This window comes from Chrysochloris asiatica, unplaced genomic scaffold (genome assembly GCF_000296735.1).
Source record: "Chrysochloris asiatica unplaced genomic scaffold, ChrAsi1.0 scaffold00245, whole genome shotgun sequence".
Classification (NCBI taxonomy): Eukaryota; Metazoa; Chordata; class Mammalia; order Afrosoricida; family Chrysochloridae; genus Chrysochloris; species Chrysochloris asiatica.
This window is the reverse complement of record NW_006408763.1, coordinates 1,399,580-1,416,983: the sequence shown is the minus strand read 5'-3', so window position 1 is coordinate 1,416,983 and position 17,404 is coordinate 1,399,580. Positions and strand designations below refer to the sequence as shown.

The window sequence follows — 17,404 nt, the reverse complement described above, 5'->3', positions numbered from 1 at the left end:
ATGATCTTCAGTTGGGCTATCATTTGTAGCCGTTTCAGTCCCCAGGGAAGAGGGATTCCGTAGCTTCTCTGCGGGCTTCCAGTCTTGGTCCACCACCAGTCTGTTACCCAGATAACAGCACTTCTGCAGGAACTGAGGCTTGGTGGGTAGATCAGTGTCCCCCCGCAGAAGACAGCACCAGGAAGGGGGTTAAAATACACCAGGTGGATGTGACCCATGGTAAACTGATTTTATAATCCAGAGCTATAGATTTTCCTTTGCAAATTCTTGCCTTTTTTTTTTTTTTTTTTAAAGGAATGCATGCTATTAACTCGAAAGACTGTTCTGAAGGTTATTTTCCCTAGGCCAGTAGTTTTCAAATTATTTCTACTACAGTCCCTAGAGGTGGACATCATGCTTGGTAAAGTGGGAGGGTCAGTGAAAAAAAACCCTCAGTGAGCTGGATTGGCACAATTAGCAGCAACAGTAGGCTCAAACATAACAAGCTGGCAGGACCAGGCATCAGACCCATCATTCTGTTGTGTCATCATGAGTGGAAACCAACTTGACACACCTAACTATAAAGTTGAAGGACCTCACAATGTTATTTAGGTTATATTCATTGCTATATTAAAATAGATATTAAACGTTTGGGGGAAAAAATTTCATTTTAAAATACTTGCTACATGGTTTTTTATGAAAAAAAGTTTTTTCTAAAAATTGAGAAGAGTGACATTTTATAATTTGCAATTATCTTTTAATATCTGCCTTAAGTGAAAACCGGATACTCAGCTGTTTCTATAATCTATTATATGTTGTTTAAGTATGATAAAGAAAAACTGATTTCACACAGATAATGTAATTGGAAAAGGGAGTAGATTTTTAGTAGCCTTTTCAGGTGATTACTGATATTCTTTGGGATACAATAAGTGGTCGTTTATTAGAGGTTAGGTGCAATGTGGAATCTGAAGTCGTCAGTCAACTTTGTTCTATTACCATCTGTTCTAATACTTTGAATGGCTCCCTTACAATGCATGGTTTTATGGCATGCATTGAGCATTTGGAAAATAGATGTTCACTGAACTATGCATCTCTCAAATGTTTTCATTGCACTTTATTTTAACATCACACTTGTTAATACCATCAGTTCCATCAAAAAAAGTCTTCAAATACTGGAAAACGATCAAGGTCTTAGTAGTGATAATATAGGTGTTCAAAAATTCGAATTTTTGCTTGAATGCTTTCATCATTGACAATACTTTTTTGTTTCCCTTGAAGTCAAAAGCTCATTTAGTTGAGAAAATGTCAAATAGCCAAGTTCAAATACCATAGTTTACTAGTTCTATCAGGAAGAACACAGATAATTGCCTCGTAACAGCTACTGTACTTAAGTAAGGTATGCATGCTTCCAGAATTAGTGTTCCAGAGTGGTTGTAACAAAATACAGAATGGTGGCTGAGAGGAACATAAATTTATTGTTTCACATTTCTGGAGGCTACAAGTCTAATTCAAATGTGTTGACAAGGCCATGTTCTCTAATGACTCTAGACTGTCCCTTCACATCTCTCTGGGCTCTGATAGTCCCAGGTGAACCTTAGCTACAGCAAAACCCCATGGTCACATGGCAATCTTCCCTGTTTTATAACGACCCATTCTATTCCAGTATGACCTCATGTTAACTGGTATCTTCAAAGACATTTTCCAAACAAGGTCATGTTCCGTTGCCGGGACTAGAACATCAAGCTGTCTTTTGGAGGGGGACACAATTCATTCCTAACACTTCACATTTTTCAAGAGTCTAAATTTTTGGTTTTGTATTGGCTTGATCACAGTTGTTTTTACGTAAGAATGGTAAGACTTTGTGTGGCAGTGACTATAGTTCCTAATAGTTTTGTACCATTGCCATGATTCATGCCAAGACGCTGACTGTTGGTCCCCTTAAAAGAGTGATCAGACCCCCATTCTAAGGACTACTGCTCTAGGTGTCACTCCACAGCTGTCTTGAAAATGTGTGGTCATTTCTATAGTGCTAAACAGTCCTCTAAGTGAAAACCCATTTGGAAGTGACTGTCAGAAAACAGCCTGACAAAGACTGAAGAACTGATAGCTTCCGTTTCTCAACCTTCCAGAGGGTTGCTATGAGTCAGAATCAACTGAACATCTTTTTTTTCCTTAATTACCTCCTACCCCCATGAGTCTTACACTAAGAGGCTTCAAAAAGTTTGGGAGAAAATGGGAAAATTAACCCCTGGAACTTTTTGAAGGCCCCTCATGTATACAATGGCCCTTTAGAGGCCTAAGAATCCTTGTACTGTTACATTTTGCCCTTGACCCAATATTTTTTTTTTTCCTATTCACAATATATGTCCTGTAGCCAATAATAACTGTTTTAGGGGTCATGTCTTTCCCTATTTCTCACCATTCCCAATTGCCATCACAGGATAATGGCTCAGAAGGTAGATGAGTTTCTATAGCAAAGCAGAAGTGTCCCTTATGTTAAATAAACCCACATTAGAAAAAAATTAAAAGATTTCAACATTGGTTGACTATCTCACATGGAAAAGCAGAACCAATTTCAGAATAGGAATCACCATGGAATTCTCATAAATTGTGAGTGCCTTTAAATATAAAATAGGACCTGGGACTCAAGCAGATTATTTATATAAAACATACAATTTCAAGCAACGTCCTAGTTCCCATCCCATATATATGTATAGTCTATTCACTCCCCATATTTTAACACTGTATTTTCTCCTTGTGCCCTAAAGCAAGCAAAACCTGTTGTTGAACAACAACTGCACCAATTCTTCTGTGGCTCTTTACTGAGGGTCCCACCTCACAGACAGGGAAATGTGAATGGATATCTACTTCCACACTTCTACCAAGTCTGAATGGAACAGACTAAGTTATATCAAGGGTAAAGATGGTCCTCCAAAGCTTCCCAGAGGCTGGAAAGGTCATGTGATAATTTCTGGGAAGCCATGATTCTGTCCGTTGTAGAGATGGCTCAGAGGCCTTCAGGTTGTTGGTATTTCCAGAAGGCCACCTCCCCATCATCACTGCAGGAGGCCAGAAGCCCTAACTCCTTGGGGTTCCAGGCCACACAGTTGACATCCTGGGAATGGGCCTGAGGCAAGTGGGCTGTCAGAGAAAAGGTGGGCTGCTGTGGATTGGAGCCAGGGTCCTCCTCAAACACTCGGATGGCATCATCTCCACAAGCGGTAGCCAGGGCCCCTGTCAGCTGACACCTGGGAAGAACATCAGTACACCACACTGTAGGTAGCTTCTAACCCAACACTAAGCAACTCAACTAGGAGAGATTTGTTCTACAGTCCCTGGGCAGTTCTCTCCTCAAATGTCAGGCCTCTACTAAAAATCTCTATCCCTACTGCAAACCACAACACAGATAGTTTGAGTCCACTGGCCGTTCTGCAGGAGAAAGATGAGGCTTTCTGCTCGCCCCCCACCCGCCACCCAAATATTTATAGCCTTTGAAACCCTATACAAGCTCATGATGAGTTGGTTCTGACTCGACGATCTAATATATGCAGTTCTGTTGTGGTGCTGTAAGATAAGCACTGGACTGCTAACCACCAGGTCAGTGGTTTGAAACCTACCAGCCGCTCCTTGGAAACCCTATACAAGGTTGCTATGAGTTGGAATTAACTCGATGGCACCTAACAGCACCAGATAATCCTAATATATATATAATATGACAAACATCATCCCCTAGAAGTCCTGGTGTGGCACTGTAGGATAAGCACTGGACCACTAGGTCAGTGTGAACTGCAAGTTTGGCGGTTCAAACTTACCGGTCACTCTTTAAAAATCCTATACAGGGTCACTATGAGTCGGAATCGTCTTGACAGCACTTAACACCAATCATTCCTAAGTTTTTAAATGCATCCTTCTAATTTTCCCCAATATATTTAACCTAAAAACCTACATACAATTAATTCTTGGTGGGGTAGAGGTGATGAGGAAAGGATTAGGAGATGAAGTCTCACCAAGCAACATCGTAAATGGTCCTGGAGTGAAAGCCCGACAAAGTGCAGATACATTTCCAGCTGGGGTCAGAGCCGCTGCATGCCACCCCTGCAGGACAAACTTTCTTGAGCCCACAATGTGTCAATGTCCTGAGCACCTCAGGGGAGTAAGTGCCTTACTGGAGCAGTGGATCTGAGCCGGAATCAACTAGACAACAGTGGGTGAGGGAAAGCCCAGCTCCTTCCCCTGCTCACAATCAGGATTCCTTGGCTCCATCTCACTATCCCCATTCTCGATGATCTGCCTCACACACTGAGGCCAGATGGGTCTCTCTAAAGCAGAATTCTGTGACGGACACATTCTTGTTCTTTAAAAACCCTGCTACTGCAGACTAAGTCTGACTAGTCAGTCTGCTTTTTAAGGCCACCCACCACCCCCTTATATTCTATACTCTGCCTCAACTTGTCACCATTCTTGGCATAAATCCTACCTCCAGTGCCTTAGCTCATGCTGTTGTTTCCATTTAAAATTCTCTTCCTTGTCGCTGCTTTTCATGTTAGGTTCCTATACACCCTTTCAAGTATGGATGAAATGGCCCCTCTTCCACAAACTTGTCCTGACTCTTCTCATTTGGAGCCCTCTGTGGCACATCTCACTTTCTACCCCAATTGCTGCCATTCATGTACGGTGTCCAAGCCTCTCAACAGACTGTAAACTTCTGGAGAGATGTGCCTCCTTCAGTTCTCCTGCTGGATCCTCACCTTGCTCATTTCCTGGTGGATACTGGCGCCAGATGCGCACGGTACGGTCATCACTACAAGACGCCAGGCGCTGACCACTGGGGTCAAAGGCCAAGCTCCACACAGTGGATTCATGGCCCTCAAGCGTGGCACAGCAAACCCAGTCATCTTCTTCCTCCCGGTACAGCTTCACGGTGTCATCGTAGCTGGCAGAGGCCAAAAGCTGGGTGGGTGGGGGAGGGAGAAATAGCACTTGTCTGTAGAGCATAGGAAGTACCTGCAGTTTCTCTCTCTGCCAGGACAGGACAGCCCTCGGGGTCAATTTTACAAAAGGACTAATCCCTGTGGGTCACAGATGAAGATCCCTATAAAAGCAAGGTCAGGGCTGAAGAGTAGAGGGAGAGCAGGCACAACCCTCCACACCAGAATTCTTTCCCACCAGACACCTGGTCTAACTCCTACCTCCTGGCTTGGGTGCCAAACCACATGCTTGACATCTTGTGTATGGGAGTTGAGAACACTGACACATTCATACTCATCCTCTTCATCAACTGTGGGAAGGAGAAAGGAGAGCACTCAAGAGCTAATCCTGTAAGGGACACAAGCGGGACTGTCAGTTAGCTCCATCTTGTGGGAACTGTACTCACCTTCCCAGACCCATACACTTTTATCTCGGCTGCAGGTAGCCAGAAGGTTTCCAGATGGGGCCCAGGCAACTGACTTGACCTCATTTTCATGGCCTTCAAGAGTAGTTACACACTGTGAATGAAGAAGAGAGACAACAATCAATGGTAGCAAAGGTTCCTAGGGTCCTCCTCCTCACAGGCACAACCCAATTGGCCCAGGTTAGCTCAGGTTCTGGAACTAAGCCTGGGTAGCAAACACAGTAATCCTGATCCCACCCCATCTGTTACCTCAAAATCATCCTGGCTCTTTTTCCAAATACAAGTGGTAGCATCAAAGCTGGCAGAAGCCAGGTAATTCCCACAGGGGGACCAGGCTACCTTCCGCACTGTACGCTGGTGGCCATCTGAAAGGATGGATTTGCAGATCCAGCTGTCACCTGAGGGCAGAGAACAGGCCAGGCCCTAGAGTGGATGCACTAAAAAATGCTGAAGCACTATAAGTGCCACTTGAAGTCGAAGGCTGGTATGGAGCCAAGCCCATGTACTTAACAACATGCTTTTAGAGAGTCCTAGTGTGGTGCTAGACTAAAAAGTCGGCTTTAACCTCAAGGTCGGCAGTTCAAGTTTACCAGTTGCTTCTTGGAAACTGTGTACAGGGTTGCTATGAGTTGGAACCAATTCAGTGGCACTCAACAACAACAAAACTGATTCAATTTCCCCTTTATAGTCTTAGTGTGGCGCCATAGAAGAAGCATTGAACTGATAACCACAAGGTTGGCACTTCAAATCCACCAGTAGTTCCTTGAAAACCGTATATGGGGTTACTATGAGTCGGAACTGATTCGAGGGCACTTAAAAACAACAATTTCCCCTGATGACATCTTTCTAAAACAAATCTGAGAAGTCCATCCTCCTGATTTAAAACTGTCAATGGCTCCCAAATGTCCTCGGAACAAAAAGTAAACTTCACCATTTTGCTACCACCCTTCTTTCTCTCCCTATTCGTCTGTTTCAGCAACTGTCAACGATTCCCTCTACAATTCCAACCTGTCCATTCACGTTTTTGTTTCTAGTACTTGCAGAGGAAACACACAACTCAAAAGTAGCCTCCACTACCTTTCTCTTGGCCTGTATTCAATTTCAGGGTCAGCCTCTTCAGCAGGCTGTGCATTTCCTGAATCCAGCACCTAATTTTTTTGCACACACACAGCTCTAGATGCAAGGGGTTGCACAGCCATGCCAGGTCTTACCCTCTGTGCCCCAAATGCGGACTCTACGGTCGCCCCCGCACGAGGCCAGCAGGGTTCCTGCTGGGTTCCAGGCAAGGTACCAGCAACGAGAGTCCGGGTGCGCCGGGACACGGCCTAACAGCACCAATGAATCTTTCATGGCGTCCTGGCACAGGGTGATGAGGAAGTGGGTAGAAGTGGGCAGAGTCCGTTAAGCCAACCGCGGGTTCCACCGCGCAAGTCCCCACAATACCAACTTCAGCCTCCCGTGGCCGCAGGGTCCACCCGCTTCCGCCTGAAGGCTCAGGTAGTTCTGGGAACTGAAGTGCTCGCCGCTGCCGCCGCGCTGCCCCCTGGGAGTTGTAGTTGTTGGCTCCACCATCGGAAAGCATCGTGGAACTACACTGAACTACTCGTCCCATGAGGCCCTGCGCAGGGAGCAAGAGGCGCGCCCGGAGTGTGACGTGTACGGAGGACGGGGCGGGGAGCAGAAGGAGGTGGGGCACAGAAAGAGGAAGCCGGAAGTGGATCGATCCCGGGTCGGTCCGGGCGTTGCGGGATTTGGGCCTGGGTTTGCTTGGCCCCGGGCAGATGAGGAACCTGTGACGGGGTGGAGCGGCGCCGTCTCGGCCCTGAGGCTTGTTGACCGGTGAGGAACAGAGGTTGACGTGGAGAGGATCCTTTTCTTCGCTCAGGTCGTAACCCAGAGCGCATTTCCCGGATCCCTAGTTCCCCATCCCCATTTCCGATCTCTGCGGCCCAGCCAGGTCCTCCACCCCTGGGAACCCTCTGGCCAAGATCCGGGATTCCAGTCTCCTTTCCACCAGATGCCAAGACCCTAGGTACCTCTGTCCCCACCTTTCCTGCCTGTGCAGACTCCACCCTCACCCGGTCCCCGGTACTCATCTGGTCCTTGTCCCCCACCCTGGCAGTCCCATTTCAGAGACCCCTGCCTCTGTCCCCGAATCCCTTGCAGCCGCTCAACTGGCGGCTCCACCCCCATCCCCAGGTGTCCGCTTTGATAGCCCTGTGCCTCCTGGCTCACCTGACGTAAGGCCAGCGCGTTGCTCTTCTCTCCGCGACAGGAAAGCTCTGCGCTCCCCGCGAAGGTCGGCAGCAACTAGTAGCGACCGCGGAACGGCGGCGAGCGGCCCCGGGTATGTACGCCCCTGGAGGCACTGGGCTGCCCAGCGGGCGCCGGCGGAGGACCCCGGGAAGCAGCGCTCTGCCCAAGCAGCCGGAGCGGAGCCTGGCTTCGGCCCTGCCGGGCGCCCTGTCCATCACGGCGCTGTGCACTGCCCTCGCCGAGCCCGCCTGGCTGCACATCCACGGCGGCACCTGTTCCCGCCAGGAGCTGGGGGTCTCGGATGTGCTGGGCTACGTGCATCCGGACCTCCTGAAAGGTGAGGGCTCTGCGTGCCGGCCCTCTTCCTTCTGGGCTACCGGGCCTCCTCGGCGGCGAGAAGCAGAATGTGGTATTGGCTGAAGCAGAGACAGCAGGGACAGGCATTTGGTTGTAGGAAACGGCTCCATCATTCCTGTTTGGTGTTCATGCCCACCAGGTGGCTCTGTTTGGGGTCGGGCCTTTCATTAATTCTGATGTTATTCAGCTAAACCATGCTAATCGAGATTGCTGCTATTTTAGGAATATGCCAGAGGAAGGGCGCTGTGTATGGAGAAAACATAAGGGTGCTAGGCATCACAAATAGCTGTCACCTTCTAATGAACCTGTGAGTTACAGGAAGGCTTCTTTGGGGCAGGCTGATCCATGGAAAGAGCATGAGGCTTTTAATATGACCAAATTTTCAAAGACACTTTGGAATTCTGAGGTAACTGGATTTTTATTAGAGAAAAAAGGAGTCTGTGGCATTTTATGGGTTCCATTGCCATCTTCACTGAAGCAGCCCTTGGACCCACAGTAAGTGTGCCTGAAGTAAGGTCGATTTGTTTATCACCATGCCTTCTGGGAGGTTGGCAGAGGAAAAGGGAAAAGGGACTGTCTCTTTCCTGGATGGGGTGTGTGTGTGTGTGTGTATCAAAGCCAGCATCTTGCCCAGTCCTGTCTCCATAATAAGTACAGGTTGTGTGGTGTGTGGACCTGACTGCCCTGCCCAGTTGTAACGCTAAAAAAGGTCAGTGGCCCCAAACAGCCCTTAGAAACAGTACAGGTTCATCATCCCCAAGGTCTTTCAAACCAGTCTTGAAGTTCTCACCATGCCACTCCTTCAGTACATTCCAAATGTTTGCTACCCCACTCATCAGATAGCCCTTCCCATTAGTTATCATCTGGTTGGTTATTGCTCTAAGAATTCAGGAACTGGGATTGGTGAAGAGGACGAAGTTACCCCTCTGTACCTTGGGTCATACGCCACTTCTGTAAGTCTCAGCAGAAAAGCGCATCCTTGTGTCTCTAGTGGTATCTTCCTCTGAGCATTTTCTTACTGTCTTGAAACTCTTGAGTTTGTAAGGACTTAGGATAATTTTATAGAGGACAGAATGGGGTTTCTGGTTTGGTCTCAGATTTTACTGTGAGAGACCTATGAGAAGCAGCTTTTTTTCTGGCCCCTTGTAAATTGCACACAATCCATCAAGTTCGAGTTGAAGCTGAATGATTTTTCCCGAAGTACAGCCCCCTGCACTTGCTTTCTTTGAAGTACACCTGCTACCTTTGTACCACTTCATCCATGCTCTTTTGCAGTTGAACCCCCCCATGGTGTTTCAGTGTTTCAATAGCTTGTTGTTGTTGTTGTTAAGTGCCGTCGAGTCGGTTCCGACCCATAGCGACCCTGTACAGGGTTTCCGAGGGTGTAAATCTTTACGGGAGTAGAAAGCCTCATCTTTCTCCCGCGGATCGGCTGGTAGTTTCGAACCACTGACCTTAAGGTTCGCAGCCCGATTCGTAACCACTACGCTACCAGAGCTCCTTCAGATCATTCCTGGGGAAGGGCGTATAAAACACGTGTGATGGAAGAAGAAGCGATTTGATCCCACATTCTTATTGTAGAGGCTCAGGGAGCTGTGGCTCAGAGAAGTAAGGGGATCGCCTAATGTCCACATGGCTGGGTGTAGCACAGCTGGCATCTGTTGACTCCTAATATAAAGTGATTTGTTTCTTTTCTAGCCCATTGTCTTGTTTCAGCTGTCATAAGGAGTCATTTGACAGTTATTTCACTTTGGTGTGGGTCCTTGTCAAGGTCATGTTAAAGTTAATGTCAAGGTCATGTTAAAATTAAAAATGAAGTCTTTGTGTGCAGGTTCTTCTTTGTTTATATCTGTGAGCAAAGATCCTTACCCATGGATAAGGTCACTTGAGTTGTAACCGATTTGATGGCATCTAACACCACCACAACCCATGGGTAGGTTCTCCCTGCCTGTCTCTGTCCCATCTCCTTGGCTGTTGTTGTCTGGGAACCCTAGATGCCCATTAGTAGGAGAGTTGGCAGTAGAACCTCATGCACAGAAGAAGGGAGGAGTCAGGAGGCTTCTGATTGCTTCTCCTTTTTCTTTTCTTGGACTTGTTGGTTTTTGGGTACTCAGTGGGCCTTTGCGCAGGTTCCTGGGTGGCACAAATGGTTTTCACTTGACTACTAAAGGGAGTTCCGGTGTGGCACTGTGGATTCATACGTTGGACTGCAATGTTGGTTTGAACCACAAGGTCAGCAGTTCAAGCTTACCAGCTGCTCTTCAGAAACCCTATACAGGGTCGCTGTAAGTCAGAACCAACTCGATGGCATTTAACAACAACAACTAATTTAAAGGTGGTTGATTCAGATCTTCCCAGTGGTGTTGCAGAAGAAAGACCTGACTCTCAGCTTCCATAAAGGTTGCTGTGGCCTAGAAAATTCTGTGGAGCAGTTCTACTCCGCAGCACGTGGGATTGCCATGAGTCCGAATCAGAATCGACTTGACAGCAATGAGTTGTGGGGAGGGGCTTTGGGTATATGGTGTTTTGTGCTGAGTTCAGGGCCTGACATATTTCCTGGTGCACAAGACTGGAGTACACTCCATCTCAGGAGGAAGCAGAGCTATGGAATACAGATATAATGCATATAGGTGGTTCCAGAGGGAGAACAGCCCCTACCAGGTGATGCAAAGTGGGGAGGGCTGGCAGACTCTGGAGCAGCGTTGTGTGGTTCTTAGCTGCCCCATGCTTGGTTTTTAGCAGCCATTGGTTTTAGTGTATGTATCCTAAACAACATCTGGATTTAGTAGAGATTGTCATTATTCCCACTTCCAAAAGGATTCTGGCTTAGGGAGGTTAGGTACCTTTCTCAAGGACACAGAGCTAATAGGAAAGGCATGACTCCAAAGTGCATACTCTTTCCAACACACCTTTGTGCCTCACAGAAAAGCTCCGGGTTTCTTTTTCCCTCAGTCAAGCTGCCCAAGACTTTTCATTTCCTTATTCTAGTTGTGTTTTATCACAAGCCCAGTGAAAACTGCTTTCCGACCCTCATCACCTCAGTGTTTGGGCTCAGTGTGGTGATCCTGAGACAAAGCCCCTTGTCCTCCAGCTGTCATTCACAGAGGCTTTCAAGCTTTAGCAAATGCTGGCCAACTCAAAAGATTCTATCTTCTGCTCCTCTGAGCCAGCTCCACAGATACCCCCAGACTTCTAGGGGCCCAAAACTGCGGGGGGAAGGGGGGAAGAGGGGCACAGTCATTCCTGCCTCTCAAGTGTGGCCAGGCTGCAGCCACAGGAAGCATCTTTGGAGAATGAGGAAGTTTGTAATTTGGAGCCAGGTGAATCATGAGTGACAACAAGCCCCTGGAAGATCAAGTGCCTTCCAGGGAGGCCCGGGTGCCTGAAGGTGGTGACTGATGCAACTGGCACTTGTGGTCCAGTGGAGCCTGACCTCAGAGGCAGCTCTCCTAGGACCACTGGTGGTGGCCCGGCCAGGCACTAGAGGGCCTTGTTGAGGTCCTGTGTCAGCAGCCTGTCTGGAAGCTTAAAGAAGTCACAGTGGGAAGATTTCTGTCAGTGGGAGGAACGAGTGTGGAGAGGGACTGGAGCAGATGGACATTCCTGGCAGCTTTCAGAAAGTGCCTCTAACTCTCAGGGACTCCAGTGAAGGGACCCAAGAAGGGAACTGGTCAGAAACCACTGGAACCTTTCTGGCTGCAGCCTGTTTGGGTCAGGTGGTGGTTAGAGCAGTGGGCAGGTAGGCAGGAAGATCTGGGCCTTCAAAACAAATCCAGCCCAGTGGTGACTCACCAGTGACCTTGGGCAAAGTCACTTCCTTGGGATCCTGTAACAGCAGCTGCTGCCTTCTTCCTTGATGACTGGAGGAGACAGTCAAACAATGTTTACCAAAATAAACTGGCCAAAGCACCATTGGAAGGTCAGATGTGTTCCTATATGTTAGCAGAGTGTTGTTGTTAAGTACCATGGAGTCGGTTCCGACTCTTAGTGACCCTGCACAGGGTTTCTGAGGCTGTAAATCTGTACAGGAGCTGAAAGCCTCATCTTTCTCCTGTGGAACAGCTGGTAGTTTCACTGACTGGGGTTAGCAGCCCGATTCATAACCACTACACTACTAGAGCTCCTTATGTTAGCAGAGTAGTGCAGACTGAACCACTGATTCCAATTTAAAATCCACCCTGCTCCATGTACCTTTTCTCGCCCAAAGATAAATTATGAATGCATAATGGTTGTGTTTTTTCCCCCTCCTTGCCATACTGCTGAGGGAGCAAAGGCTCTGAGTGAGTCTGGGACTACTCAGCCTGTCCATGCTGTGTGCTCTAAGACCCTCCCATGAAGCACAGTGGGCATGCTCCTTGGGTATCTGCTAGCATCGCTCCAAGGGAAGTTTGCATTTGGCTTCCCCACTCAGCCTCACTGATGGTTACTCACAGCTTTGGAGTAAAGAAAGCAGTCAGGTTGAAACAAAATCTGGGTTTTGTTTTGAAAAATGCATTTGACAAAAGCATTCCTTTCTTGACCTGTCTTCACCCTAGTTGGGTAGGTGCTTCCCCCGGCCCACAGTGGTAGATGTGTGTAGCTGAGGAAGACTCAGTGTGCCAGAAATGACACTGCTGTGGCCTGCAGCACCGAGGTAGTGGGCCAGTGACGCTCACTGCTCCCTGTGGTAGGTAGATGTTGAGGGAGCAGAGGCAGAGGAAGGCGACGTTTCTGGTTGGTCCAGGACTTGTCAGCAGCCTAGTGCTTCTGGTGTTCCTTGCTGCTCCCCGCTTGCCCTTCAGAAGCCCTGCCCCACGCAGTTACTGCCCAGTGATTCCCACTCTGAGTGTTGTTGACTGCTCAGTGGCCCAAGAGATTCCATGCTTCCATCTGTTCCCTTAGTGAGTGGGTGGCTCGCAGGGTGTCTGTCTGACATTATTCATTAGCTTTTGACCCTTCATTCAAATATAACTCTTCAGAGTTTGATTTTCTCCCCACTGGGGAAGAATGAAAAGGCTAACTCATACTTGGTGATTCTGAGCAGCCCCTTGCAGGACAGTCTGACCTGGATTTGGAGTCTGCTCTGCACTGACTCCTAGAGGCGCAGTCTCTTTATGAGGTCTTGTGATGAATCCCCCAGAGGGGAGTGAGGGTAAATAAGACAGCATCTGGCTGATCTGCATGCAAAAGCTATTCTTGGAGGAGGTCATAGAGAACTTGTAAACAGGGTTTTTTTTTTAAAAAACAACAACAACAAAAACACATGCACTTTCATATCATTCAAAATCAAATACATTACAAAACATAGAACACATACCAAAAGACAAACCATTTTGAATTGAGTGTGATGACCCCCGGTGTGTCTGAGTAACATTGTGCTCCATAGAATTTCCAGTGGCTGTGATCTCTGACAAGTAGACCACAACACCCTTCTTCCCGAGGTACTTCTGGGTGGATCCAAACCACAAACCTTTTGCTTAGTAGTGATTTGTACCCAGGAACTCCATAGATCACACAGGAGCATATGTAAAATACGTGCATAATAAAATGAACATCCTCGTGCTTGCCACCTAACTTAAGAAACAGAACATTACCAATATCTTTTAAACCAGACCAGTTGCTGTTGATTGCTCGTTGAATTACTACTTGTAAGTGAGATTTTTCAGACACACAGTCTGGTGTATGCTCAGTGATGCTACTGGAATCTGAATCCTGCAGAGCTGTGTGTGATGTAAGCCTTTAAGCTCTGCCTCTGGCAGGTTATTTTTGGAAGCACTAGAAGAACAGCATGTTTACCCCTGCCCCTGCCTCACTCTATATGGATCTCAAGGAGCAACATCTCAGAGAGCTTTTTCACAATATTCCAAATAAAGCCAAGAGAAGCCCCTGTCCCCTGGAGCTTTTCTTTCAACAAGGCCCCTTGGGTTTCTAGACTCTTCAGGCCCACAATGCTTTCTCAGACTATGCAGGGCTGGATTTAAATGAAGGCTGGTCATGGTTGTAGGCAGAACTAATGGCAAGCTGCTTGACAGTAGGCAGCCATCCAGGCTGGATATGTGGGCTCAAAACAGATGGTGCACAAACAAGAGAACATGACAGATGGCTCTAAGGGCAGCATGGTGGGTGACCTGAAGCTAGACCTAGGTGTGAGTATTATCTGCACCTGACCAGCATCTGCCTGGTGAAGTCTGTCCAAGGCAGGGTTAGTTCAGTGTCAAAGGTTGGGGGTGAGGGGGAGTGTGTATATATGTGTGTGTGTGTAATTTGTATCTACTCTCATTCTCCAATGTAGGATGTCGGGCCCTCTGCCCAAAACTTAATGCTACTGGTGTCTGATGGTTTGACTCTGCTTTGTTGGGTTCAGGTCCCCTCCCCAAGTTCCTGGATTTTCTATATAATCAGTCAGCCTATTCTGAGGTCTAGAACCAATGCTTCATGAGTGTAGGGCTGTTTGTTAAAACCTAGATTCCCAGGCTCTAGAGCTATAGCTCAGAAGCTCTGGTAGCATAGTGGTTATGAATCGGGCTGCTAATCTCAAGGTTAGCAGTTCAAAACTACCAGTTGTTCCACAGGAGAAAGATCAGACTTTTTGCTCCCATAAAGCTTTATAGCCTTGGAAACCCTATGGCATACCACCACCACCAGATCTATAGGTCAGAATTGCTGGGGCCTTGGGCCATGCTTGCAACTAGCAGCCCAGGTGAAGCTGATGCTCACGAGATCCATCCATAACCATCACCCTTGTTCTTCTAGCCTGAGATCAAGATTTAGGAAAGGAGCCTTAGTCTGAGTGGTCCTTTCCACATTGATGTAACTTACTTGGTACGATGAGGAGCCTGTCAATGACTCGGGTAGAGAAGGGAGAGGGAGGAAGTTCAGGCCCATTTCTTCTCAGATCAGCTTTAGTTTCTCTGGGCTTCTGGGAGCCATGCCAGTTTACATAGCTGTCGAAGGATTGGCAGTGTTGGTCTAGTTGAAGTTTTTTTTTTTTTAAATGAATGGTATTAAGTGTTAGGTGGGCGCCTAGGTTCCCCTCTGGTCGTCATTCTGGGCTCTTGCATCATTAAGACCTTGGAAATTCTGTGAGCACTGGGTCTCCTATTGACCCCTCCTCCTTGTCCTTGGTTTACTTTATCTTTTAGGTGGACTGTGCATGCCTCAGTGGCTTTGTCCTCATCTTACAATGTACTTGTTAAGTGCTGTTGAGTCGGTTCTAACTCATAGTGACTCTGTATAGGGTTTCCAAGGAGCAGCGGGTAGCTTTGAACCATTAACCTTGTTGATGTGCAGTGCAGTACTGATCCTCCATTGCCACTCCAGGACTACTAGGAGTTAGTTGGAGCTGTCAATTTGTGAGCCTCTGGGACTTTTATAGTGTAAATCGAGTTGCCTCCTAGTTGTTCTCACTGCTTTCTTTAGACAGTGTTAGAGGGGCATGGCAGTGACAAACGGCTCCCTCCACCTAAGTGACACCTGTTGGAAAGAGAAGAACACTTCAGGCCTGTGGGGCCCTGGGGTTCCTGTAGCTGACAGGGATGGAGGTGGTTCCACCTCCTCTGATGGTCGGCTAGGAGTAGGACAGCGTGCTCCAGGCCTCCCCTGGATCCCCAGGGCTGTGGAGGAGGGGGGACAGACCCTTTTCCAGATGGGGACTCCCTGCGGTCAACAGTTACCTGGCCCTGAATATCTGGTTCCCCCCACAGATTTCTGCATGAATCCCCAGACAGTGCTACTCCTGCGAGTCATTGCTGCCTTCTGCTTCCTGGGCATCCTGTGCAGCCTTTCTGCATTCCTTCTGGATGTCTTTGGGCCCAAGCATCCAGCTCTGAAGATCACCCGTCGCTATGCCTTTGCCCACATCCTCACAGGTAACCCAGGGTCTGCTCACAGTGGGAAGGAAATGCCACAGGACTGTGTGGAGTTGCATGTGGAGGTTGAGGGGTTCCTCTGAGCAGACACCACTCCAAGTGCCAATGTCAGCTCTAGCTTTTCACAGAACAGCTGGGTGTGTTGGCAGCTAGCTTCAGTCAGTGCATGCACACGTGTCAGGGCCACAAACCCACTCAGCTCAGCCGTGGAGACATAATACTGTTAAGAGTACTACAAAGAATTCTGGGCTCTCTAAAAACTGCATTTCAAGCTCAAGTGGGCTCATGGGGCCTGGAGCTGGTGATGAAGGAGCCAAGGCCTTTCTCAGTGTATCTCTGAGTGCATGGCCTCATCAGCTTCTCTCACCTCCCTGCTGCTTTGCACACTGGCCCTCTCTGCTTTATGCAGCTTCTCTCCTCCCTCCCCATAGGCTGCCCTGTTTGATTTGTAGTGGTGCTACTTCCTGCCACCTATTCCTATCAGGCACCCAGCACCACCCACTGGGCCTCAGTATCTCAGGTTCCCAATTGTAAATTTCTAAGAGCGAGAATGAGAACGTCACCCAGGTGGGACCAAGCATCCCTGCCCACAGATCCCATGACAAGGAGTGGTCCCCCTTGTGGGCAGTGAGTTGGTGATTGATTCTTTAAGTGTGATGGTGGCAGGTGCCTGCTTACCCCCTTCCGTGCTATCCTCTGTCCCCAGTCCTGCAGTGTGCCACTGTCATCGGCTTTTCCTACTGGGCGTCCGAACTCATCCTGGCCCAGCAGCAGCAACATAAGAAGTACCATGGCTCCCAGGTCTATGTCACCTTTGCTGTTAGCTTCTACCTGGTGGCAGGAGCTGGTGGAGCCTCCATCCTGGCCACAGCAGCCAATCTCCTGCGCCACTACCCTACAGAGGAAGAGGAGCAGGCGCTGGAGCTGCTCTCGGAGATGGAGGAGAATGAGCCATACCCTGCAGAGTACGAGGTCATCAACCAGTTCCAGCCACCCCCGGCCTACACTCCCTAAGCCCAGCTCCCCTCCACCAGCTCTGCAGCCTGTGCTCACCAGAGGAGCGAGCGTCTGTTCCCCAGCCGCCCTCACTGGAAGCATCCCCAGCCTTTCCCAGGAGAGACTCTGCCTTTAGGGTTATTCATGTATCTCTGTCCTTGAAACCTGGGGTGCATAGAGTTGATATAATGCACTGTTTCCCCACCCGCTCCCTTCCCGGTCACTAATCATCACCAACCAGGGATGGTCATACAAGTTTTCTCCCTTCATGGACCATATCTCCTTGGGGACTGCTGATGGTGCTTGTGCAGTCCCAAAAGAGGAAGTGCCAGCAGGGCCCAAGGGATGGGGGTTGTGCCCTGCCAGCTCGCTTCATGAGGCTGTCGCTCTGAGCTGACCACCCTGGTCCTTCTCAGGGTGACCCGGCACCAGGCCACTCACTCACTTCATGGAATTCTCTGCACTTTAGTCTTTGTACTTCCTGTCATGTGTGTTACTGTTTCCTGGGGAAAAGGAATTGCTGTTGGGAAGCAGAGCACTTGCTCTCCCCACGCTGCCCTTGCTCTTTGTGGCTGGA

The 17,404-nt window shown here is 48.4% G+C and overlaps 2 protein-coding genes across 2 annotated transcripts; one reads left to right on the top strand and one right to left on the bottom strand.

The window, feature by feature from the left end:
* Window positions 1–2,786: 2,786 nt before the first annotated feature.
* Window positions 2,787–6,857, bottom strand: CIAO1 (cytosolic iron-sulfur assembly component 1). Its single transcript, XM_006873525.1, has 7 exons — window positions 6,583–6,857; window positions 5,621–5,769; window positions 5,354–5,465; window positions 5,169–5,257; window positions 4,728–4,929; window positions 3,987–4,074; window positions 2,787–3,227 (listed from the first exon to the last, which is right to left on the bottom strand). Exons 1-7 carry the CDS (start codon window positions 6,719–6,721, stop codon window positions 2,987–2,989), a joined length of 1,020 nt encoding a protein of 339 aa, XP_006873587.1. The 5' UTR covers window positions 6,722–6,857; the 3' UTR covers window positions 2,787–2,986.
* A 255-nt stretch (window positions 6,858–7,112) lies between these two features.
* Window positions 7,113–16,845, top strand: TMEM127 (transmembrane protein 127). Its single transcript, XM_006873524.1, has 4 exons — window positions 7,113–7,210; window positions 7,587–7,964; window positions 15,667–15,831; window positions 16,538–16,845. The coding sequence occupies exons 2-4, from the start codon at window positions 7,721–7,723 to the stop codon at window positions 16,843–16,845; spliced, it is 717 nt and encodes a 238-aa protein (XP_006873586.1). The 5' UTR covers window positions 7,113–7,210; window positions 7,587–7,720.
* Window positions 16,846–17,404: the final 559 nt, after the last annotated feature.

Coding starts and splice junctions, on each gene's coding strand:
- CIAO1 (XM_006873525.1), bottom strand. CDS start 6,721: ATGAAAGATTCATTGGTGCTGTTAGGCCGTGTCCCGGCGCACCCGGAC. Junction 5,466..5,620: donor AGAGCCAGGATGATTTTGAG/GTAACAGATGGG, acceptor CTTCATTCACAG/TGTGTAACTACTCTTGAAGG. Junction 4,075..4,727: donor TCCACCAGGAAATGAGCAAG/GTGAGGATCCAG, acceptor TTTGTCCTGCAG/GGGTGGCATGCAGCGGCTCT.
- TMEM127 (XM_006873524.1), top strand. CDS start 7,721: ATGTACGCCCCTGGAGGCACTGGGCTGCCCAGCGGGCGCCGGCGGAGG. Junction 7,965..15,666: donor GCATCCGGACCTCCTGAAAG/GTGAGGGCTCTG, acceptor TTCCCCCCACAG/ATTTCTGCATGAATCCCCAG. Junction 15,832..16,537: donor CTTTGCCCACATCCTCACAG/GTAACCCAGGGT, acceptor CTCTGTCCCCAG/TCCTGCAGTGTGCCACTGTC.